Source organism: Typopeltis vanoorti, chromosome 20 (assembly GCF_054136105.1).
Source record: "Typopeltis vanoorti isolate ZY-2024b chromosome 20, IOZ_Tvanoo_1.0, whole genome shotgun sequence".
Taxonomy (NCBI): Eukaryota; Metazoa; Arthropoda; class Arachnida; order Uropygi; family Thelyphonidae; genus Typopeltis; species Typopeltis vanoorti.
In genome coordinates this window covers 214,247-240,080 of record NC_143568.1, presented here as the reverse complement: position 1 = coordinate 240,080, position 25,834 = coordinate 214,247, and the positions used below count along the sequence as shown (strand labels likewise).

The following is a 25,834-nucleotide window of genomic DNA, read 5'->3' as shown; positions in this document are numbered from 1 at the left end:
GGATCTCAAGTGTGTTTTGGGTGGCGAGAGTGATATCTCTAACGATAGTCAGAATGTAGAAAATGGCGGTGTGATAGAGAATTGCGTGGTAGTGCCAGATAGATGTGAGAGCGTTGCTGAAAGTGTAAATGAAGGTAGAAATACAGAATGAATGGATGATTTGATTGATAATGAAAATTGTGAGATAAATGCGAGTAGTGAAATTGCGCATTTGAATGGAGCGATACACCAAGAATAGAGGCAACTGGAGCATATGAAAAAATGTGTGCTGAACGTACCGACTAATAACCGGCGAAAGTCTGTGACGACAAATAATAGAATGTTCGTAAACGTCAATAAAATGAAGGAGCGAGTGCTCTATGGAGATTCGCTATTAAGAGGTGTGATAGTTGAGAGTTTGACGAAGTCATACCAGCGGGTGCGAACATAAAGGACGTCAGCGAATCTATTTGAGTGCAAAAACAGAGGGTGAAAGAGATGATAATCGTGGCAGGAACAAACGATTTGAAAGAGGACAAAATGGAAATGATAGAGGATGTGAGGGAATTAATTGAGGTAGCAAAAGAGAAGAGTGTGAGAGTTAGGATGGCGAGTATTTTACCGCGGTATTTTACAAATTCCACATTTTACCGCGAGTATTTTACAAATTCCACACCACTCTCATTTGCCAATGAGAGTGGTGTGGAATTTGTGGATGTGTGGAATGAGTTTGATGGGTGAAAGGATTTATATAAGATGGATGGGTTACATTTGAATGGAGTTGGTGTATGGAGGCTTGAAAAAGTGTTGACGAATGATGTGGAAGTGGATGTACAGACTCAGGGAAACTAGATTTATTAAGGGGGGGGGAGTAGACATGCACAAAACCACATAGTCACTCACTCCAACTGGTGGGAGAGATGTCATCTTAGTTAGTATCAGCTCTTCTGATGCTATGACCATCAGAGGGAATAGAGCAGGTTTAGAGGTGCAAGAGGAGAGTGTGTTCCAAATACTGAGTACTCTGGATACCAGTAAAGCTGTTGGACTGGATAGTATTTCACCACAAGTTTTAAGAGAATGTGCTAAAGAACTGACAGCTCTTTAAGACTATTATATCTAAGACTATTATAATCACCTGCCTTATAATTCCACATATGTTCTCTTTTCTTTGATACTCCTGCATGTCTATTCATCTTCCAAGTCAAAACCACATAGTCACTCTCTCCAACTGGTGGGAGAGATGTCATCTTAGTTAGTATCAGCTCTTCTGATGCTATGACCAAATCAAAACTCTTGAACCTCTTGTTCCCTCTATTACATGTTGCCTAAGACACTTGTCCCTCAAGAATGCTAGAAATTCCATCCCCTTATTACTACATGGATTTTCCTCTTCCCAGCTTATACTGCTGTAGTTAAAATCTTCCATAACAATCATTCTTCTTGCACTTGTCAAGCTCAACTGCATAATGATCTCCTACTCCCCATCCTCTGTGCTCCTTGGTTTTTAGCAACACCCGACTAAATATCCTGTCTTGGCCACTCTACCTCACACCACATGCTTTCAAAACCTTTAGTGTCACTGCCTTCCAAAGCTGATACTATCAGCGCCACTAATTCATCTCCTTTATTTCAGATACTTCTGGCATTAGCATAAAGCATGTTACTGCTTTTATACCTATCATTATCCCACCTAGACTCCGCTGGACTCAGTGTTACCTGATGTTGTCCAGTGAGGTCTAGAGGGGATAATAATAATTCTGTCCTCAAATGCCCTCCAAGCATTTACATATTCCAATTCTCTCTTCCGACACATTCTGGCTATTATGCTATTCAGTATTACTGCTCTTCTGCTCAGCTCGTCACTATCATACCTGGGCAACACACACACACAGCATTTCTTCTCTGTGTTTTTTGTACAACCTCAAGCAAGAATCTCAGATAGTCATTCTTGCTCACCATCACAATCATTTCATTCATCTTTTCACTCCTCTTAATTGCCATAGCCACACTTTCCATCGTCCTCCAGGCAAACACTCCTCTGGCATCCTACCTTGCACACCACAAATCATCGAGTCTCCATACATCACACCTCTTACCACTCTGTTCCTTGATTGCTCACCTGCATCACTCACTCTCTCTCCTCTAACCCTTTCTCTCTGTGTTCTCTACTTACCTGCTGTCTTGGCATCACTATCCCTAGTTCCAGCCCTCACTCGCATTCTTTTCATTTCCTCTCTGACTGTTGCCATTCTCCCCTCTTCTATCATTCCCATAACTCTCTCTCATTCCCTCTCTTCTACTGTTTCTATACTCTCTATCATTCCCACTCTTCTGGTCAAATATCTACTCCAGCTACCTTTCCACATTTCAAGTTTTTGATAGCTTTTTTCCTACCCCAAGTATTGATATGTACACCTCTTTGCATTCCTCTTGAAAATTTTGTAGTGGTTCTATCACTGCTTGGTTCATTTATCTCTGTGGAGGTCGCGGTTGAAAAAATTGCAGTGTAGGTCATGTGTATCCGAGAGATACATTCATTACTAGTATGTGCTAAAATGCGATAAAAAAACAACAACACTGCAAATATAATATGATGATTTATTTTCAGTTACAATCTAGAAATTATTGAACAAAGAAACAAAGGGGGAAAAAAAAAAACTAAACCAATACTATACTGACATCAGAGTTCGCAGTATCTCTCAGATACAATTTACTATCAAACATCACTTTCACATTTGACTCTATCATTGTCATCACTGGACTCGAGTAACATTCGTGGAATCTCAACATCTGATGGATTATCCAATCGATATATTTTTCCAGCCATTTTCAACAGCAAATAATAATAAAAAAAACAACTAAACCAATACTATACTGACATCAGAGTTCGCGGTATCTCTCAGATAAAATTTACTGTCAAATAGTCTCCTTGGAGTCAAAAGACTCGAAGAGTCTTTTGACTCCTTGGAGGCCTGAATAATAATAATAATAATAATAATATCACAAACTTTTATAAAAAGTGTTAAACCAAACCGACAGCAAAAACAGTGCGGAATATCACTCTTAATATACGCACATGCAGCTAGTCATGACCTTCAAGCTGTACAGTGAATACGTGTAAGAATACTTATATTAAACAATTTGCACGTATCTGTCAGATCATCACGACCTCCACAGGGTTAACAGTCTTTCAAAGCAATTACTTGAGACATCTAGGATATCCTTATCTTCAGTTTTCATGTCATCTTTATCATCTTTCATTCCTTTTACAGGACTCTTTCCTCCATTTCTGAGCTTCTTCAATAGAGAATATTTTGTCACCTTCCTGATATTTATTTTCCATACTCTTGCCAAAGTCTTCCCATGAGTTTTGTTTAGCTACATTTACACATAGCTTAGCTCCCTTACCTTTTTCTCTGTATTCTTTTAGTGCATCTGCTGACTTATTTGCTAGAAACTTTTGGTATGTTTTCTTCTTTTCCCAGACTGCTTCTTTAACTTCTTGTGTCCACCATGGTGTTTTTATTTTTCTATCCATGCATACAACTTCACCACATAGCTCCCTGGCTGAATCAATGTCTTCTTCTTCAGAGTTTACCACTGAGACTTGAAGGTTTGGTTCTTGTTTTCAAACTGCTGCAAATTTTCTTCAATAATGTTCACATAGGTGAGTCTACAACTTACTTATAAAAGCTGCTCAATTTGAATTCTTTTTAAAAGTTTCTTACATACTTCTCATTTCAATGTGATATCAATTTTTATCCTGCTTAGTACTAAGTAATAGTCACTTCAAATTTTGACTCCTCTGTATACTCTTGTATCCTGAACCAGCTTTATGATATAACTATCAACAATGATGTAGTCAATGAGGCTTTTATTTCTTGTGTCTTCTCTGCATGTGAAATTGCACACATCTTTATGTTGAAAGATGGTGTTAATAATGACTAGTCTGTATCCTGAGCAGAAGTCCAGCAAATACTTACCATTATTATTAGTTTTGAGCTTTTCTCCAAATTTTTTTCCCAAATGTTCCTATGCAAGGACCACTTTTTTCCATTTTGTTTATGTCAGCTGTCTGTTCTAATGTCTCAAAAAACTCCTCCACTTCTTCCTTAGAAGAACCTTCTGTGGAACCATAGACACAAATAAGTTTCATTGTCCATTTCCCTATTTTGAAGTTTGCCTACATAACACTACTTGAAACTGCTTTCCAATCAAGAAGTTCATCTTCATGTTCAATGCTATTGGTACTCCTTCCTTTCCTTGATCATTATTGCCTGAAAATAAGCATCCTATACTTATTTAGTAATATATCACCTATTTTTGTCTTCATTGTCTCAGTAATGCCAATTATCTCCACATGGTACTTTTCCAATTCTTCTGCAAGCTAGATTTCCTTTTCATTAATACTCCTTATACTGATGGTTCCTATTTTCAATTTTTTTGATGTTGGGTTTCTTCTTCTTCTAGATATCGAGTTGGAGCTTGTTCCAGTAGCTGACTTTTCACTGTTCACCCTGGTTCCCTGACTAAAACTGTGAGGGGGGGGGGGTTGTTTAACCAGGCGATGCCCCAGATGGCGTGAAATCTCATCATGTTGTACCATGATATGCATTTGTGGTTTAAGCCAATAAAAAGTACAATTTGGTCAGTGAATTTGGTCAGTTCAAAGTGGTTCATCCTTTTAACTTCACAAACCAACCTGAAAGAGAAGCTGAAATGTTTGCTGTCAATACAAGGGTGGTCTGACAAGTTCTCGGCCTAACAATGAAAAAAACTAATTTATAATTATATCCTTTTAACTTCAGAGACCAACCTGGAAGAGAAGCTGAAATGTTCGCTGTCAATACGAGGGTGATCTGAAAAGTTCTTGGCCTAACAATAAAAAAAACTAATTTATAATTTCAAAATTATTTTTATTTTTCAACATTATCTCCCTTAAGGCAAATACATTTATTCCAGCGATGCTCTAGCGCCATTATCCCGTCCGTGCAGTGGTTCTCGTTAAGATCTGCAAAATACCCCACTACAGCTGCAATCACCTCTTGATTCGAAGAAAAACGTTGACCAGTGAGGAAGAGGTTTAGTTTTGAGAAGAGATAGAAATCAGAGGGAGCCAAATCTGGGAAACAGGGTGGATGTTCCAACAATTCATAGTGCAGATCCCTTAATTTTCCCATTGCCAAAACACCTTTGTGTGCAGGTGCATTATCCTGATGAAACATGATTTTTTTTTTCTTCTTCTACAAACCGGGTCTTTCTTTTCTCAAGAATTTTTTCGTCTAATCCGATTAAAAGATTGGAATAATATTTCCCAGTTATTGTTTTACCCTTTTCAAGATAATTAATAAACAAAATGCCTTTAGCATCCCAAAACACCGATGCCATGACCTTTCTTGCTAATGAATCCGACTTTGTCATCTTTGGTGTTGAACAACCGGCATCTGTCCACTATATTGACTGTTGTCTAGATTCTAGTGTGTAATGGTCAATCCAAGTCTCATCCATAGTAATAAATCGATGCACAAAATCAGCTTTATTCTTGTTCAAATGCTTCAAACATTGCTCAGAGATTTTCATGGAAGTGCATTTTTGATTTGCTGTGAGCAAGTGCGGCACCAATCTTGTGCCAAGCGTTTTTCATATGCAATTTTTCACGTTCTTTTAAAATGCCTATAGTCTCAGCAATTTCACGCACTTTGACTCACCTGCCAACCAATACCATGTCATGCACTTGATCAATGATTTCTGGTGTTGTTACACTTTTTTTGGACATCCTTGACGTGGATCATCTTCTAGGCTGGTACAGCCATGTCTAAACTCGGCAGCCCATTTCTCAATTGTCGAAAACGAAGGACAAGAGTGCCGGTCAACTTTTATGAACTTCGAATGGATTTCTTTTGGCATTAAACCTTCTTTTACAAAAAAATGTTATAACCACATGATGCTCAATTTTATCCATTTCAAGGGATACAGACAACACTTTTGCTTCAGACAGCTGTATAAAACAAACTACTTGATAGAATGATTGCAATTTCACATGGATGCTTATAACAGATGTACCAACTTAGTAAAAAAAAAAAAACACTTTCCGATAGTGTTGCCATCTATGGTTGAGGTCAAGAATGTTTCAGACCACCCTGATACAAGTTAAACAGTAATGGCCCTAAAACAGATCCCTGAGGTACACTACTCGAGTCCTTTTCCTGGATATTGATCTGCTATACACAACTTGCTGATACCTATCAGATAGCATGTCTCTGATCCAATGCACTAAATCTAATATCCAACCCCATCTGATCCAGTTTGACTATCAACTTATTATCCAATAATCTATCAAACGTTTTTGCGAAATCCAAGTATATTACTGTGTATCCCTCTGCTCTGTCCAAGGAGCCATCACCTTAATGTAATAAGTAGATTATTAAAACATGACCTCCCTTTAGCAAATCCATGCTCCATCAAAGATAATACTGCTGTTGTCAACCCAATTCTGGATCCTAGTTCTCACAAGCTTCTCCAACAACTTAACCACAACACCTGACACACAGATAGGCTTATAATTTGATGTTTGAGTTCTATCACCTCCCTTATGAAGCAGCATAATCTTGTCCTCCTTAGGAACTTGACACAGTGCAAGATTCGTATTAAAAAATACTGCTCATCAAAAAGTCAAAACAATGTATAGGGAAATAAATTAAAACACATACCTCGCATTTGCTACCCTTACGAACCAAGTCACCCGCCTTGCCTGGTCTTTGTAATCCTCGTGGAATTAGTTATTACTACTTCTCTTATGCTGCCCCCATAATCCCCTTTGTTCTCTGTATTGCAAGCTTAATCTCTTCATTCATCCATTTCAGATCTATCTTATTTAACTTCTGATCCTTGGAATACACTTAGACATTGCTTCTACTAGATACCTCTTAAACATCCCCCCAGGCTGCATTGATCTCTCTTCCAGCTAACTCCTTATTCCATACTACACCTGCCAGCATCTCCTGAGCTCTTAATAATCACCACTCTTGTAGTTCCACATATATCTTTTCTCACAGAGGTGAGAAATTTTCATAAAACATTCTTATATGCAATAATTATTTCCTACTCTGCTTTTAAAATCTCCAATAAGGATCCATTTTTCCCTTTTCATTGTGCCAGCTGCCTGTTTCATAAATATATGCACTATAACAGCTCCATACATTGTGGTTAAGTTGTTGGAGCAGCTTGTTAGAATTAGGATCCAGAACTGGGTTGACAACAATGGTATTATCTTTGATGCATAGCATGGATTTACTAAACGAAGGTCATGTTTTAGTAATCTACTTAAGATTTTTGTTCCGTTGTATAAGGCTTTGATTAGGTCACACAGGATTACTGTGCCCATATTTGGTCACCTGGTTTGCAGAAGGATGAAGAGATGTTGGAAAGGGTCTAAAGGCGATTGACTAAGGTAGTTTCTGACCTCTGGAATGTCGAGTATGAGGAAAGATTGAGAAGATGTAATTTGCAGAGTCTGGTGGACAGGAGGAAGAGGGGAGATATGATAGAGACCTACAAGTTGGTAAGGGATTGTTGTAGGATCAATGGAGAAGTTCTACAGAGAATAGTGGGAGATCAGGGGAGAACCAGAGGTCATCCCTGGAAACTGTATAAAGAGGGTGCGCGTAGGGGAGTGAGAGGCAAGTTTTTTTCGTGCAGAGTTGTGAATGATTGGAATCCCTTGCCTGAATGTGTAGTGTCTGCAAGGAGTTTGAGTGTGTTTAAGACATGGTATGATGAGATGTGTGTATGATAAAAGGACCTCCTAGATGAGTCTTTGACTCCATGGGGTCTTGTATAATAATAATAATAAAAATCAAAAGAGAAAAATGTATATTTACCTTCAAAAGATGGTATTTTCCTTTCCAAAAATGACTAATTTTTCTAGTAGAATCAACTTGTAAATGCAGTATTCATAAAAACTAATTGTCAAAACTTGATATTAGTTATGCAACATGCAGGAATACTGCAGTGTTATTAATCACCAGGAAGCAATCGTGAAGCCAATGACAAAAGATATCCAAAAGAAGTTATTCAAAGAAAGATTAAGCAAAGTACAATGAGAAAGGAAAGAAAAATTTTATAGCAGTATTGTGAAAATTCAGTGCAATAAGAAAATATGTGCCTTTCAAATAGCATAGCAAGCATTCATCCATGCAAAGCAAGAAACACGTTAAAAGCAAAAGATAAAACAAGACTCTGGAAAGAATAACATACAAAGAGAATTAATTAGCAATAAGATAATTCTATATAAACATATATGTGATAATTAGAGAACAGTTCTACAGATGAGTCATTTCACTTTTTTAAAATGTGAAAGTACTAGATCAATGTATTTCAAAATAGTCATTCAATTTTAATTCAACAGTTTTAGCTTTTAATACCAAAACAAAAAGTAACATTCAACTGCCTTAAAAATTAGATTTTATTTATTTAATCTAGATAACTACTTTCTTGCTATTATAATCTGCACAGAGTGTACTGACATCACAAGAAGATTGGTTCAACCTGGCAGGAAGAATGACAGTAGCTGTTAGTCAACATCACTTATCAAGCTGCAAACTAACCAAACCAAAAACTTCTCTTCCTCTTTGTATCATTCCATCTATCTAAATTCTTTGGTACACACCTCTCTCACTCTGTTTTTCCCCAAAGGCAACTTTAATTCAGCTGTTCAGATTTCTACTTTCCTCCTACTAACAGATAACACTGATGTGCTATATGTCTCGCTACTTTTAGTTTATGGGTCTATATAAAAACTTATTGGAAATATGAAATGGCTCTAGATTTGGTTTCCATAGTTATTATGCCAATATTTGTCTAGGTCACATAGGCATCTTTATAGGTACAAACACTGACCACATGGATGAGGGCAAACTGGTAAGGAAGCAAAGACAGAGTGTAAATGGCAGGATCCTACAATCCTAACTAGCATCCCCTATAGCAGTGCTTCCCAAATTTATGGATGTGAAGGCGCCCCTTGGAAAAATTAAAATATTTTACGGCCCCATTGAAAAAAAAAATCGTAATACAGACATATTATTATAATATTTATTGTATTTATATTCAATCCAAAACATACACAGCGAATATCGCAAAAATCAAATATGACATTTTTAGCATATTACATACACATTTGACATGGTACACTTAGTCTTAAACATTTTAAATTTGTTTTCATTATTTCATGGTCCCCCTCAACAAAACTAACGGTTCCCAAGGGGGCCGCAGCTCACAGTTTGGGAAGCGCTGCCCTATAGGTATGATGATGGACACTTGCTGATGGTCTCCAAAATTTCAGTTAAAGTGAGGCAGATTCTAGGAAAGGTCTTGGATTTTTCTGCATAAGAGAGAGAGGTTTTAATCCAGTGATCTGTACCTATCAGTGGCACACCCAGGGGGGGGGGGGCTTAATTAGCCTTAACCTTCCTTACCATATTTCTCACCCCTTTTGCCTGCACCTTATATTGTTCATAGGCATGCAGATCACCTTTTTCTTTAATAATCTGCTAAACAACTTTTTCTTTGTGTGCAACTCCTGCTTAAAAGCCATTCATTCAGATACTGCTTTCTTCAAACACACCTTGACCACCTCCTGCTTTCTCTTCCAAATTCTTATCCTGTGGCTCTGCTAAAAACAGACTCCTCAGCTTGTCATAATCACCTGCTTTTTAATTCCACATATATCCCTTCTTAACAGAAAATTCTGCATGTTTGGCACTCTCCCAGGTCAAGACTACATGACCACTTTCTCTAAGCAGAAGAAGCATAGCTAGATTGGTTAGTGTTAAATTCTCTGATGTAATGATTAGATCCACTTTTGAACCATATGCTTCCTTCCTATTGCATGTTGCCTCAGGTAATTATCTCTCCTTGCAAGTGTATGTCACTTACATTCTCCTTATATACCCCCTGGATTATGGCAGCAACAATTACATATTTAGTCCTGATGACCTCTATCTCATACCAGATATTTAGGCAGGAGATTAATTTCATCGCCTGGTGCGAGACGACTTCCCTGCTTATTGGATGCCTGAAGTAACTTGAAAAAATTTCCTGTTTGGTCTATAGAGCAGGGTTTCTGAACTGTGCAAAAATAAATGAAAAAAAAACTGCCAAAAAATATATAAAACTGATTTAACCTGGGTGCTACATTTTGCATCATGTGATCAATCTTCCACTTACTAACATCTAGGTTGACTGGATCCACGATCACATTCTATTTTTCCTGACTTTATACTTCCAAACTTTCACTGAAAAACTCTTTTTGAAGACTCCTGAAAAATTTTTTTTAGATGCAAGCCGTCCACTTTATATAAATGCCGTGGTATGACAAAGAGGAGTTTAGAAGGAGGGCCATAATCGCAAATGACATTATGCGCAGGTTATGCAGACGGTGTGGTGTGGAATTCCTGGACATGTGGAATGAGTTTGATGGGTGAAAGGATTTATACAAGATGGATGGCCTGCATTTGAATGGACTTGGTGTGCGGAGACTGGAAAAAGTGTTGCTGAATGAAGTGAAATGGATGTGCAGAACCAGGGAAACTAGAACTACCAAGGAGGGGGGGGGGTTGGATATGCGGACATCAGTGAGACAGTTGAGTGTATGTATATAATGTACCTGAGCCAGTACTAAGGACAAAAAATGGGAATAGGACATTTAGAATAATGAATCAAGATAAGGGGTGGGACAAAGGGATCATTGCATTTCATGTATACTAATGCCAGGAGTATTAGGAACAAGAAGGAAGAATTTTTGGCCTTGATTGGCTCTTCCTGGCCACAGGTTATTGGCATTAGTGAAACATGGCTGACAGAAGATGATATAGTTAGTGGGATAGAATATGTAGGTTATAGTGTGCTTAGGAGAGACAGAGAGAATAAAATGGAGGGGGGGGTGTTATTGATGATAGCTGATGAACTGCAGCCAAGGAGAATTGAAGTTGTATCGCAAGATAGTGAAAGGAGCTCATTTGAGGCTATTTGGTGTGAGATTGAGACTGGCAGAATAAAATATACAGTTGGGTGCTGCTATAGACTAGGTGATAGAATAGATGGTGGAGATAGTATGCATAATCAAATTGATGAAATGAGTGGAAGGAGGGAAATTATTATGACGGATTTCAACTATAGTAACATTGATTGGAAGGAGGAGAGGACAAATGTGAGGAAGGAAATGGATTTTATTCAATTATTAAGGATTAACTATCTGAGACAACATGTAATTGAAAAATACTAGGGGTGTGAGAGTGCTTGACCTGGTAATAGCATCTCAGAATTTGACTGTAATGAATATGACCATATTGTCACCTATTGATGAGAGTGATCATAAGGTGACCTGGGAGGTAGCTAAAGGTGTGGAATTTTTGATTAAGACAGGGTATATGTGGAATTACCATGCTGACAAGTATGACAAGCTTAGAAGATTGCTTGGATCAGTGCCATGGCATGTACAACTGCAAGGGCTGGACGTCGAGAGCATGGGAAGTGGTCAAGGAGCATTTACAGGAGGTTATGGCTGATTGCATACCTGGGGTCCGAATAGTAAAACAAGTAGGGATTAAATGGATGAATAACACCATTATGCTTGAGCTGCAAAAAAAGAAACAACTGTGGAGGGAATATAAAGAAAGGGGTGACCTGCAGGCACATGAATGGTATAAAGTGCAGGCCAGAAGGGTAACGAGTGTGGTAAAAAAAAGCAAAAGCGGATTATGAAAGGAAACTAGCTATCCAAGCTAAAGAGAATCCCAAACAGTTCTTTCAATATGCTGCAAGCAAGAAAAAAACTGTACACGGGAAAATGATTTTAAGGAATGACGATGGTAAGGAGGTCACTGAATCAGTCGATATAGTGGAGTTAATGAGCGAGCACTTTGCAAAAGAAAGTATATCATCCAGGTGGTGACATTGAAAAAAAGAAGGATCCATTAGTTTATATGGGAATTGTGATGAATGAAATGGAGGTGAATAGTCTATTACAGAACCTTAATGTGAATATATCTGTGGGATTGGATGGTATACTGGCACGGGTCTTGCATGAAGCGGCTAAGGAATTATCAGTGCCCTTGACCATGTTGTTTAATCTGAGTCTCGGGTCTGGTTTAGTCCTGAAGGTGTGGAAAGAGGGGAAAATAGTTTCACTGCATAAAGGAGGATCCAAGACTATGGTTGCAAATTACCGACTGATCAGCATATCAGGAGTCGTTGTCAAGGTCTTGGAAAAAGTAGTCAAGGAAAAAATACAGGAATGGATTGATGAAAATGAGATACTGTACAGGAGACAGCATGGCTTTGTGAAGGGTAGCTCATGCCTCAGTAACTTGCTCAAGTTTTATAAGGTGACGGTTGAACTGGATGAGGGTAATGGGTTTACAGTGATACTGCAGGACCTGGCAAAGCCGTTTGACAGGATACCACATGGAATTCTAATCCGTAAACTACAACATATGGGAATGGATATAAGGTTGGTGAGATGGATAGCTGGTTGGTTGATGGAGAGATATTAAAGAGTAGTTTATTCAGGAGTAGAGTCCAAAGGACGGCCTATGACTAGTGGTGTGCCGCAGGGTTCTGTTCTTGGACCACTGCTGTTTAATCTGTTCATTAACGATATAGGGAAGGATCTAAGTGGAACAATTCATTTGTTCGCTGATGATGCAAAGTTGAGTAGGGCAATAGTAAATGTAGAAGATGTCAAAGTCTTGCAGGATGACTTAGGTAGATTGGAGTTCTGGGCTAAGGAGAATGGATGTCAATTTAATGTGACAAAATGTAAGGTTATGCATTTTGGGGTGAAAAGATTAGCAGCAGTATACCACATTAGTGGAACTGTACTCCAAGAGATTGATGAGGCCAGGGACTTGGAAGTGTTGGTGGATAGGGAGCTAAAGTTTAGGGGCACATTGCAAAAGTAGCTAAATCAGCTCATCAACTCACTTGGTTGTTGAAAAATACCTTGATGAGCAGAGACAAGCAAGTTATTGTACCTCTGTACTGAGCCTTGATAAGACCTCATCTCAATTACTGTGGCCAGATTTGACCACCTCGGTTCCTTCTTGATGGGGAGGAGGTGGAGAGGATCCAGAGGCAAGTGACTAAGATGATAGCAGGTCTATGGAATGAACCATATGAGAACAGTTTGAAGATTTGTGGGTTGCAGAAACTAGTTGATAGGTGGAAAAGGGGAGATATGATTGAGACATTCAAATTTCTAAAGGGTTTCTATAGGATTAATTCAGAGGATATTTTTGAGATCAGGACCTTTGGTGGGAGAAGTATTGGACACCTATGGAAGCTGGGCAAGAGTGTGATTATCAGGGGTGTTAGAGCTGTTTTGTTTACTTTTAGAGTGGTAAATGAGTGGAATAAGCTGCCAGAGTCTGTTGTGGGTGCTATGACGGTGAGCGAGTTCAAGGCAAGGTATGATAGATACTGTGAGAATGTCGTATAGTTGTGTGAACATGATGTTTAGGGCTTCCCTCGATGAGTCTAAGGACTCCCTGGAGTCGCCCATAATAATAATAATAATAATAAAAATCCTTCCTTCCATCAAACTCACTCCACCAGTCTACAAACGTCACACTATTCTTCCTGTACAATCTGCATACTGACTCATTCGCAATCATAGCTCTCCATCTCAGCTTACCTCATCAATACCATGGCAAGAGACTATCACCTTCTACTTTCTCATGCATTAGCAACTCTTTCATGTCTTCTCACATACCACATGTCTATCATTTGTCTCCTGCTAAATCAGTTGTACCAGCCAAAATAAATATCTTTCACTTTAACTCTCTGCATTCTTACAGCATAACTGATATCCTTTATCTTATCCCCAGGAAAACACGATTTTGTCCTGCTCTCCTCAAGGATTCCTCGTATCAATGAATCATCATACAAAATCCAATCCTTATTTTCATGTTCTCACTCTTTGCTTTCTCTCCTCTTTCTTTTGTTTATGTGTCATACCATCTGCCAGGCATTTCTCCAACTACTCAATCTCCTGTTTTGTTCTGTGAAGAATTCAGCATAAGTGCACAATCCTTTCCATTATCTTCTGGTCATTCTCTTCATTTTCCACTGAATCATTCCTACAGTCACTCATGTCACTTGCAACACAAACTACACCACTTGCATTATCACATATTTTGCCTTTCAACCCACTGCTTTCATTCTTCTTATTCTCTTCACCTTTCTTGCATTCATTCACAAAATTTCTACAAAATCCGTTCCAGTTTCATTCTCCTTCCAAAAAAATCTCTCATTCTGTGAAGGTGATACATTTTGCACATGCTACAGTGAACTTAATCAAGGACATTAAAATTCCCCTCCATTGTTTTGAACAATGGCACCACGCCACACAATACAGTGTACATGAAAACAAATATTATACTCACATTGTTTTAAAACTGAATAAGAAACTCAAAGATCGGAATCAACAAGGTTCATGCCAAATATAGTAACTATAAACGTATCGGCGACTACTAGCATAAGCTAAAGCTCGTAGTTCACTCCTTACTCAAAATACTACTACTTATCTTTACAAATTCTTGATGTGCCTATGTATGGAATAGTGCTAATTCATCTGGAAGAAATATTCCAAACAATTCAAAATCATGAGGAGTTTCACATAATCTAATCAGTGACTGCTCTCTCTCACACATGCACTCATTCCACACTAAAGTAGAGATGCTTATTTTATGCGTTATCCTGATCTAGATTGTTCACCTACAGTAATACACTCAAAAGCTATTAAAATTCCAGTAACAATCCCATCATTCATCTTCAGTCCAAAATGAACAGCTGTAGTTAATATATAACTCCAGCTGTTCAGATTAACCATTACTACCTATGAAAAAAAAAAAAACTATATCAGCATTTTTCAGAAACTAATATAGGAAAATTGCCCCAGAAACAAACCTTGGAAACAGCGTGAAAATGAATATTTGTCTGTTTCTTGGCCTTTCTACTAGCATACTATGGATTTTCAATCCCTCCCACACTTCTCATTTTGTACAGTGATAAAACCTGAAAGACTTTCTTCCCTTTGTTCTTTAAGCTATTTGATGATTTGAGCTTTAAATGAGCATAATTTGAGCTATATTAGATTAAACAACTCTTATGCTATCTATCTAATCAGAAAAATTCAAGTGAGCAACATTTTTACTCACTTGATCAAAAAGTGAAGTCTGGCTACACTAAAAGCACGTTAACAAAGTATTTTATGCAATGTTTTTTTTTTTTTGTATCTCATCATATCTAATACCCCTCTTTTTTGTTTTCATTGATTTGTTAAAAAAAACTGAAAAAATCTTAATATTTCCCATGAGCCATTATAAACTTGAAATAAAAGGAAGTTGACCAAAATGCTAGAACCTAGAGCCATAATGGGAAAAAAATAAATTAATAATTTAAGAACATACTGAAATACAGGAGAGGGGAAAAAGAAAGAAAAAAATAAACACACCCACACCTTGCATGAATATACAATATTTTTTTAATATGAATTTCATCTACGAAAGGCTCCAAAAACCTACCAAAGGAATCTCACTCTATAAACCTTTCTCTAGACACCAAATTGCAGAACTTTTGCAAGTCGCTTAAGGATTTTCCAAAAAAAAAAATACACACACACACACACACATATATATAGGCCTGTGGTCTTCCACCAAGCAATGAAATCTATCTACCATATTCATAAAATGATTCATAAAACATCGTTATGTTTTGATGAGATAGCAACTGGAAGTAAAGAAAATGAGTTTCTTGAGTTTTTGAAGAATAACTACCTCAGACAGTATGTAACAGAGGGCACACGAGGATTCTTGTCTTGGATTTGGTCATCTCATCAGAGGATGTCATTATAAATGAGGTGTCAAATCATCCACCAATTGGTGAGAGTGACCATGAGGTGATTACCTGGGTGGTTGCCAGCAGTGCAAGGACCCCCTGTGAGAAAAGGGTATATTTGGAACTACAAGGAGGGTGATTATGAAGAGCTCAGGAGACAGCTTTCGGGTGTAACATGGAATAAGGAGTTAGCTGGAAAAGAGATCAATGCAGCTTTGGGAGATTTTCAAGAACTATCTAGAAGATGCAATATCTAAATCTATTCCAAGGGTGAGAAGGTTAAATAAGGTAGGTGTGGAATGGATGAATAAAGAGATTAAACATGCGACAGAGAAAAAGGGCATTGTGGAGGCAGCATAAGAGAAGTGGAAATACCCAATTTCATAAGGTCTACAAAGACCAGGCAAGGAGGGTGACTTGGTTGGTGAGAGTAGCTAAAGAGAGGTATGAACAGAAGTTAGCTAATGAAGCCAAAAAGAATCCTAGGGAGTTCTTTCGATATGTAGCCAGCAAAAGAAAGAATGATCATGGAAGGATGACATTGATTGGAGAAAATGGTATAAAGACAGCTGTTGCAGAATGTGTGGTGGAGATACTTAATGAGAAGTTCATAAAGATCTTTCAATTTTGTGAATGTGACTTCATGGAGAGATTGAGAGCAGTTGATGATGGGGGAGGAGGGACTGACTGTAAGTGAGCAAATGATGTTTGGGGAGTTGAGTATACTAGATGTAAATAAGGCTGTGGGATTTGATAATATATCACCGCATATTCTGAAGGAATGTACCACGGAGTTGACACCTGCGTTAACATATTTTTTTAATACGAGTCTTGCACTTGGTCAAGTTTCTAAGGAGTGGAAGGAGGATAAGATTATGCCACTTCATAAAGGAGGTGATCAAACACAAGCATCAAACTATAGGTCTATCTGTGTGTCAGGTGTTGTGGTTAAGTTGTTGGAGAAGCTTGTGAGAACTAGGATCCAGAGTTGGGTTGACAACAATGGTATTATCTTTGATGGACAGCATGGATTTGCTAAAGGGAGGTCATGTTTTAGTAATCTACTTACTTATTACAATAAAGTGACTGCTTCCTTGGACAGAGGAGAAGGATACACAGTAATATACTTGGATTTCGCAAAGGCTTTTGATAAAGTACCTCATGATAAGTTGACAGTCAAACTAGAGTAGATGGGGTTGGATATTAGATTAGTGCATTGGAATGGAGACTGGCTATTTGATAGGTATCATCAAGTTGTGTATGGGGGTGCGATATCCAGGAAAAGGAAAGTCACTAGTGGATTGCCTCAGGGGTCTGTTTTAGGGCCATTACTGTTTAACTTGTATATTAATGATATTGGCAAAGATTTGGATGGAGATATTCAGTTGTTTGCAGATGATGCAAAGTTGGGACGAACCATAAAGAGTAGTGAAGATGTTGTGGCCTTACAAGAAGACTTGAATAAATTGAGTGATTGGGCACGGAAATGGGGATGTGAATTCAATGTTGCAAAATGTAAGGTTTTAAAATTTGGAAAACAAAGATGGGATACAGAATTTATGCTTGGTGAGAATATATTGTTGGAGGTAGAGGAAATAAGAGATCTGGGGGTGATAGTGGATAAGGATCTAAAATTCAGGGGGACACCGCCAAAATTGTGAAGATAACACAAAGGCTTCTGGAAATTATGCAGAGGACACTGATGTATAGAAGTAGGGAGATTCTTGTTCCATTGTTTACGGCTTTGATTAGGCCACACATGGACTATTGTGCCGAGATTTGGTCACCTTGTTTTCAGAAGGATGAAGAGATGTTGGAAAGGGTCCAAATGCGACTGACTAAGTAGTTTCTGACCTCTGGAATGTTGAGTATGAGGAAAGATTGAGAAGATATAATTTGCAGAGTTTGGTGAAGAGGAGGAAGAGGGGAGATATGATAGAGACCTACAAGTTGGTAAGGGATTGTTATAAGATCAATATTGGAGAAGTTCTACAGAGAATAGTGGGAGATCAGGGGAGAACCAGATGTGATCCCTGGAAACTGTATGAAGAGGGTATGAGTAGGGGGAGTGAGAGGCAGATTTTTTTCGTGCAGAGTTGTGAATGATTGGAATGCCTTGCCTGAGAGCGTGGTGTCTGCAAGGAGTTTGAGTGTGTTTAAGACATGGTATGATGAGATGTATGTGTGATAAAAGGACCTCCCAAATGAGTCTTTGACTCCATGAGGTCTTGGGGGAATAACAATAATAATAATAATGTGGTATAACACCTTGAGGTACACTGTCGTATCTGCAGTGGAATTCAAAACCAATAATGTATTCATTGGAGGGCAGAAGCACTATTCACATGGACAATCAACAGAGAACATACCATATAGTACTGAACCAATAAATATAGGTAAATATGTTAAGGTGCATTTACCATCTGGCCTTCTTCTAAATATATACTGGTCCATTTGAAAATCACAGTTTGTAGCTCCTAAATGTGTACCTGCAGCCAAGAACTTAATAACATCCTCTTCTTTAAGAGCAAGTAAATTAAATCCTCCTGACATTTTAAAGTTCTACAGAATGACAACCTACAAAAAAAAAAGATAGTGATGATGATGCTGAAATAAGTTTTCAAAATGTAGTTTGCAGTGGTTACCACAAAAGAATGACAAAATCTAAATGCAAATTTTTTAAAATCAGATTGCTGATAATTACATAAGATTATGCACACCCCTCCCATTATAATCAGGTGTTATTAATGCTTTTCTACTCAGCTCATCATTATCATACCTGGGCAACACACATACACCCACACACAAATTCCCTTTGAGTTTTCTTCTGTACAAATTCAAGCATGAATCTCTCACCACTCGATTCACACTGCCTCTCAAGTCATTCATGCCCACCACCACAATCATCTCATTCACCCCCACTTAATTGCCATAGCCCCACTTTTTATCATTCCTTCAGGCAAACATTCCTCCGGCATCTTATTTTGCACACCGCAGATCATCGAGTCTCCATACGTCACACCTCTTACCACTCTGCTCCTTGATTGCTCACTTGTATCCCTCACTTACTCTCTCTCTCCTCTCTAATACTTTGTCTCTCTCTCTCTCTCTTTGTTCCCCTACTTATCTGCTGTCTTAGCATCTCTCTCTCTATTCCTGGTACTAGGACTTCCTTACAATTTTCTCATTTCCTCTCTTCTACTGTTTCTATTCTCTCCTTTTCTATCATTTCCATAACTCTCTCTCAACTTAAGTATTAAAATAATATAGCAAACTATAGTAACTTCTAGCAGTCCCGAACTACTAGGTATTAATTATGGCTGAGAAAACATAGGTTATGAGACCAATGTATTATGTCTGTTGATTACATGTTATAGTCTGTTTGCCTATCTCAAAGGAAATAAAATTTAACTCTGGAAAAGAAAACCTTACCACCTTCATAAAAGATCAATAAGATATAATAAGACCTACATCTTTTTAACCAAGCAGCACAGTAAGTAAAGATAGATTGATTGGTGGTGGTGGTGGAGGGGAGGGGGCTAAAGGGATGCTGCAGTTTCTATATACTAATGCCAAAAGTATCAGGAACAAGAGGGAGAAGTTTTTGACATTGGTTAGTGTGACCACACCAAAGTTATAGGCATTAGTGAGACTTGGCTAACTGCAGATGATGTAGTTACAGATAGAATGTGAAGGGTTTAGTATTTTCAGAAAAGATAGAGAAGATAGGATGGGGAAGGAGCACTGCTGATGATAGCAGATGAATTGTAGCCAAAACAAATAGGAGATAGGTGGGAGGGTGACTGTTCATTTGAAGCAGTCTGGTGCGAGATAAAGGCCAGTAAGACAAAATATACATTGGTTGTTGCTATAGGCTAGGGTTTTCTGCAGATGATCTGGAAGACATGCATCAACAAATTAGTACGCGTGCAGGTCGAGTGATTATCATGGGTCTTCGAGTATGGAGATATAGACTAGAAGGAAGAACGATTACATTACAGGAAGGAAATGGAATTTGTACTCCTACTAAGAGATAATTACTTGAGGCAGCAGGAGATGGGAGGGACTAGGGGGTGTGAGAGTATTGAACCTGGTCACAGGACCAGAAGGGCCATTCATAACCAAGGTGTCCACATTGTCTCTGATTGGTGGTGACCATGTGGTACTGACTTGGTTGATTGTACAACATGAGGATATTTTGTCGAGAAGGAGTATATGTGGAACTACAAGGCAGGTGATTATGACAAGCTTAGGAAGAAGCTTAAATCTGTGCCATTGCATAAAATCCTGCAGGGTAAGGATGCTAGTAGTGCATAGGAGATAGTTAAGGGTCATCTAGAAAAAGAAGCAACATTAAATTGTATACCTAAGGTGAGGAGGGTTAATCAGATAGGCATTAGATGAATGACTAATATCATTAAGCATGAGCTACAGAAGAAGAAAATACTGTGGAGGATATCTAAAGATATGGGTATATATAAAGATGACCAGCAAACTCAAGAACAGAAGGCTCAAGCAAGAAAGGTGACCAGCATAGCAAGGAAGGCAAAATCAGATGAGAAGAATCTAACTTAGTGGGCCAAAGGAAATACCAAAGGTTTCTTTCATTATGTGGCAAGTAAGAGGAAGAATGGCTATGGAAGATTAACCTTAATGAGTGATCATAGTCACGAGGTGACAGAAGCAGATAAAACAGTCAAGTTATTGAGTGCTCACTTTGCAAAGTTATCCTAGTGAGGTTAGTGCTTTAACACGTGTGGCAAACACTAATGCGAGAACAGTGGTGGAAGAATTGGAGGTTCTTAGGATATCACAGAACCTCAATGTAAATATAGCTGTTGATTAGATGGGATATCAGCTCAGGTATAGAGGGAATGTCCAAAGTTACTGAATGACCACTTTGTAAAGTTATATCATCCTAGTGAGGTTATTGCTTTAACATATGACAGACACTAACATGGGAACAGAGGTGGATGAATTGGAGGTTATTAAGATATTGCAGAATCTCAATGTAAATAAGGCTGTTGATTAGATGGGATATCAGCTCAGGTTTTGAGAGAATGTGCAAAGGAACTGGCAATGCCTCTGACTAGGCTCTACGTGTCAGTTCTGGTAGAGTTCTAAGGGAGTAGAAAGATGGCAAAATAATTCCCTTGCATAAGGGAGTTCTAAGACTGCAGTCTTAGAGCAGATTATAGACCAATCAGTATCTCAGATGGTGTGGTAAAAGTACTAAAAAAATTGGTCAAAAAGAGAATTCAGGAATGGATGAATAAAAATATGATATCGTATGAGGGTTTGTCATAACTTAGTAATTTACTAACTTTTTTATAATAGAGCAGCACAATTGGATAAAGGAAATGGCTACATGATGATTATGCTGGATTTTTCAAAGTCATTTGACAGAATACCACATGGAACTCTTATGCAAATTAGAACAAATGGGGATGGATATGACACTGGTGAAGTGGATAAGAGGGTAGCTTCTGGATATATATCAAAAATGGTATATGGAGGGGCAGAATCGAAGCAAAAACAGGTGACAAGTAGTGTGCCGCAAGGTTCGGTATTGGGACCACTGCTGTTTAATTTGTACATAAACGATACAGGAAATAACCTGAAAGAAAATATTGAGTTGTTTGCTGATGATGCAAAATTAGGTAGAGCAATAGTTAATTAAGGTGATGTGGAGAGCTTGTGGGACAATTTAATAGGCTATAAGTATGGGCAAAAGATGGGTGTCAGTTTAATGCGGAGAAATGTAAAGTTATGCATTTCAGGATAAATAAATTACAAGCTGTGTATTAACATTGATGGCACTGTACTCCAGGAAATAGATGAAGCTAGAAATTTAGGTAGGGCTGGTGGTAGACAGAGTTAAAGTTTAGAGGACTTATTGCTAAGGTAACCCATAACATTACTTGGTTATTGAAGAACACATTAACAAGTAGAGATAAGGAAGTTATTTCTCTTAATTAGGTGTTGATATGTTGACATCTGGATTACTGTGCTCAAGTCAGGTCTCCTGGGGATGAGGAAGTGGTGGAAAAGATTCAGAAGCAAGTGACCAAGATGGTGTGGAACCAAAATGGTGAGTGAATCTATCTTCATAGGGAACATCCCCTATGAAGATAGATTGAGGGTGTGTGGATTGCAAAAGTTGGCTGATAGGAGAAAAAGAGGGAATATGATAGAAACATTTAAGTTGCTTAAAGGGCTTTATAGGACTGATGCAGGGGAAATGTTTCATCACTTGTCTGGAGGGGCCAGAATGAGGGATCATCCCTGGAGGTTGAATAAAAGGCATGGTTAGTAGGAGTGCAAGGACTAAGTTTTGCTTGGAGAGTTGTGAATGAGTGAAATAGTTTGACAGAGTCAGTTGCGAGTGCTTCATCTGTTAATGGGTTCAAGGAGAGACATGATAGATTGTGTGGGTAGAATGGATATCCCGTGATGAGGCTTTGAACTCCATGGAGGTGCCCATACAATAATAATAACAACTGGTTGCTAGAAGCATCATGGTCACAGTGCTTATTTTTCATTGGTTTTTGTTAACTACATGGCTGGAAAGAGGTAGCAATTGTGTGGCCCTTAGGTCGGTCCCAGTTTCAGATTTACAACTGAAGAACCTTTTAGATCCTGTATTTAGAAGGTTACTTCCTCATTCTTCCCCATTCCTCACTTCATAACTGGTTCCCTGTGCTCGGGACTTTATTACTGGTCTATCATACACACTTTATGATTACAAACATTACATTGTCGTGCCTAGTTTGTTTGATTATCTGATTTGTAGGAAGGAAAATTCCGTTAACCTTCATACAGAGATTAGCTAACTCACATTCAGCTGAACGTGAAAGCATTTTAGGGTTCAACAAGATTCAAATCCAGATTTATAAACAAAAGAAAAATCCTTAAAAATGGTGACTCCAAGGGGAGGGGGGGAATAATAATAACATTTTTCAGCTGAATATTGCCGGCAAAGCTTTGTCGATTGGTAGAGCCTCTGCTACTAGTTAAGTAAGTTTGAGCACGGTTAGTAGTTGGAAAGGGACCAATCGTTCGATGCTGTTGGCACACTCTCCCTCGATGAGTCTTTGGACTCCCTGGAGGTGTCAAATAATAATAATAATAATAATAATAATAATATTCAAGTGTATTTTTACTCAGGATTAATGGTATACTGCAGTAAACGAACAGTGTCACCTGTGTGTTTTAAAGATACCACAGTCAGTTAATGTTGTGTCTATCTTCTAGTGCATATTAGCCATTTTTTAAAAATAAATATAAAAAGTAATGAACCATTTGAAAGATGTGTGCATGCTCTGTTGAAAAAGAGCAGATACTTGATTCTTTTTCTACTGTCAAGTGTATTTTAGGCTGTTGACCGTTGAGATTTACCAAAAATGATGAACCATAAAGCTAATCTGTATATACTACAGCCAGTCTACTTGTTTGAGCCAGGCTGTTTGTTTTTTTAAACGTTCTATAGTGTATACGAATTCAACGTGTCTCATTCGTTTGCTTTACTTCCCATACAAAAATTTTCTTCCAATACGGTAAATTACATTTACATGCACGCTAGGTTTACTTGTCAGCTTCTAAATTTTTCAAATGGTTTTTGAGCCTGTTTACAGTCACAAAATTTCTTGAACTATAATGCAATGACCATTAAGGTAACTCAAATGCGTGAAAACTGAATGTCACATCGAACCCTGAAGCAAGCATCACAAATGAACGTCCTAAAAACTCAGCATGCAGGATATTTTTTTTAAATAATACCCAAACGTTTAATCTTCTGAAGTTTTCATGGATTTTTTTCTGAAATATATGAATGATAAGTATGTTGTTTTCTTCGACCAAAAAACTAATGTAATTAAAAAAAATAACTAACACCGAGTTTATGGGTCGTAAAGATTTAAGATATCTACCACTTTCCCCACTTAAGCTAGTGGCTTTATCTGAGTTAAGATAAACATACAAATAAGCAACAAGCGTTAAATATGAATCAATACATCACTGAAAAACACCGAATTGAACTAGTAGGTTTATTAAATCTTTACGACTCATAAACCCAGTGTTAGTTATTTTTTAATTACGAAATACATTAATATAAAGCTGCTGGAAATAAGTTGGTTACCTTACCTTAACACGTCTTCTCAAACACATATAAATAATAACACGTGTCTCTTCGCTCAAAAATGAGAGAATTCATGTTAAGTAATCCGCCTCCAGTAATCTTGCTACCAAGTTTTTTTAATATATTTAATGCCTCTGTTAAAATAATTCGAAAAGTATATTGAAAAAAAAATTAATATTTAATGAAAAAATGAATATTAAAATTTGATTATTTGTTTTTGAAGTTAACGGACAGTCACGCAGATTCAATTTATTAATTGGAATTACTTATGTGCCAAACAGTTGCAGTCGGCAACTTTTTATTTATTACAATAAAACCATCTCGTTTCCGAGATAGCCTATCAGGTCTGCACAAGAAAGTTCATTCTAGGATAGATTAGCCCTTTTTCACCCTATTCCACAAAATCAAGCTTATGCAAGAAAGTCATTTCTCTTCCCCCACCCCTTCCTTTCACCTGATAGAACTTGGATTTTTTAATTTCCACACTACGAAAGTGACCGTAGAATTATTATTATTATTATTATTATTATTATTCCTGATACCTCCAAGGAGTCCGAAGACTCATCGCGGGAGGACATCTTCAACTGTCTCTACATCTTACCTCTACTACGAATCAACGCCATCTACCGCCCACCTCCAACACTACCACAACTAGTAATTTTTGTCTGTAAATTGCGTGTGTTCTGAAGGGCCGATTTGTATGTATGCGGGATGAAAAACCCGAGTTTCCTGGAGAAAAAACCCTGCTACCTCCGTATGAGATCGGCTAACTCACCATCGATTGAAATCGACCAGATAAAGATTCCTCCCGTCGCGACGAGAATCGAACTTAGGCCTATTCCAATCGAAGGGCGCAATGTACCGTCGTTCTTCCAATTGCGCTACGGAGGCGCTAAAAAAAAAAAGCTACAGCATTGCTATCCATTACCCTCCAAGGGTATTGGATTGAATGAATCAATCACCGCATCTCCTAAATGCCGAATAAACACGACATTCAAATAAATTCTAAAGAAGTTTGGGAACCTCACCTGATCCAGCAGGTACTAATTACCAGGACCGGTTTTATCATTAGGCATACCTAGGCAATCGCCTAGGGGTACCAACTTTGCCAAAGCAAAAGCTCGAAAGATTAATTTTTCATAATTTTGTATTTAAGATGTAATAATTTTCTTGCTATACAGATATTAGGAGTAATCATATATATATATACAAATGGATTGGTTTTGATTAATACATTTTTTAAATGTATTAATCAAAATAATGATATTATTTTTATAAATATCCACATGTGTATGGTGTGCTTGTGTGAGTATGACAAAATATATATAGAGAGACAATGTATAGGGCGCCTGAATTTTCTTTGCCTAGGGATATCAGATACTCTCGGATCGGCCCTGCTAATTACTGATTTTTTTTTTTATAATTTGGAATGCTTGTGAATTCTAAGGTTTGTCAAATGAAAAACTGGAATGGCCGTAGCGCGATTTGAAAAAGCTATGGACAGGTTATGACGCTAGCAATACGGAGTCATTTTTTTATGTGGTTTCCACCCACGAAAGGTATTTTTAAACCTATACCACATTCGTACTGTGAATGAGCTAAGGATTTCTTTCCCTTTTTTATAATCAATTTTTTGTATGTTTTATTTATTTTTATATAGTCCAGAAACCCTGCTGTGGAAACCAAACATGGAATTTTGAAGCCACTTCATGGCTCCAATAAGCAGGACGGAGGTCTCGCACTGGCAATGAATTTCATCTCCCACCTAAATTATAGCCCATTTATGGGAGTAGGTCTTTTAATCAAACTTCCAGACCTAAT

The 25,834-nt window shown here is 37.9% G+C and overlaps 1 protein-coding gene across 1 annotated transcript in view; it reads right to left on the bottom strand.

The window, feature by feature from the left end:
* The window catches only part of LOC150095184 (small ribosomal subunit protein uS2-like), a 153,843-nt gene extending 135,414 nt beyond the window's left edge, over positions 1-18,429 (bottom strand). The window contains exon 1 of the mRNA XM_090410616.1: positions 18,297-18,429. Within this exon, the coding sequence (XP_090266742.1) occupies positions 18,297-18,429 (133 nt within the window). The remainder of the gene's footprint in view (positions 1-18,296) is intronic.
* Between the last annotated feature and the right edge of the window lie 7,405 nt (positions 18,430-25,834).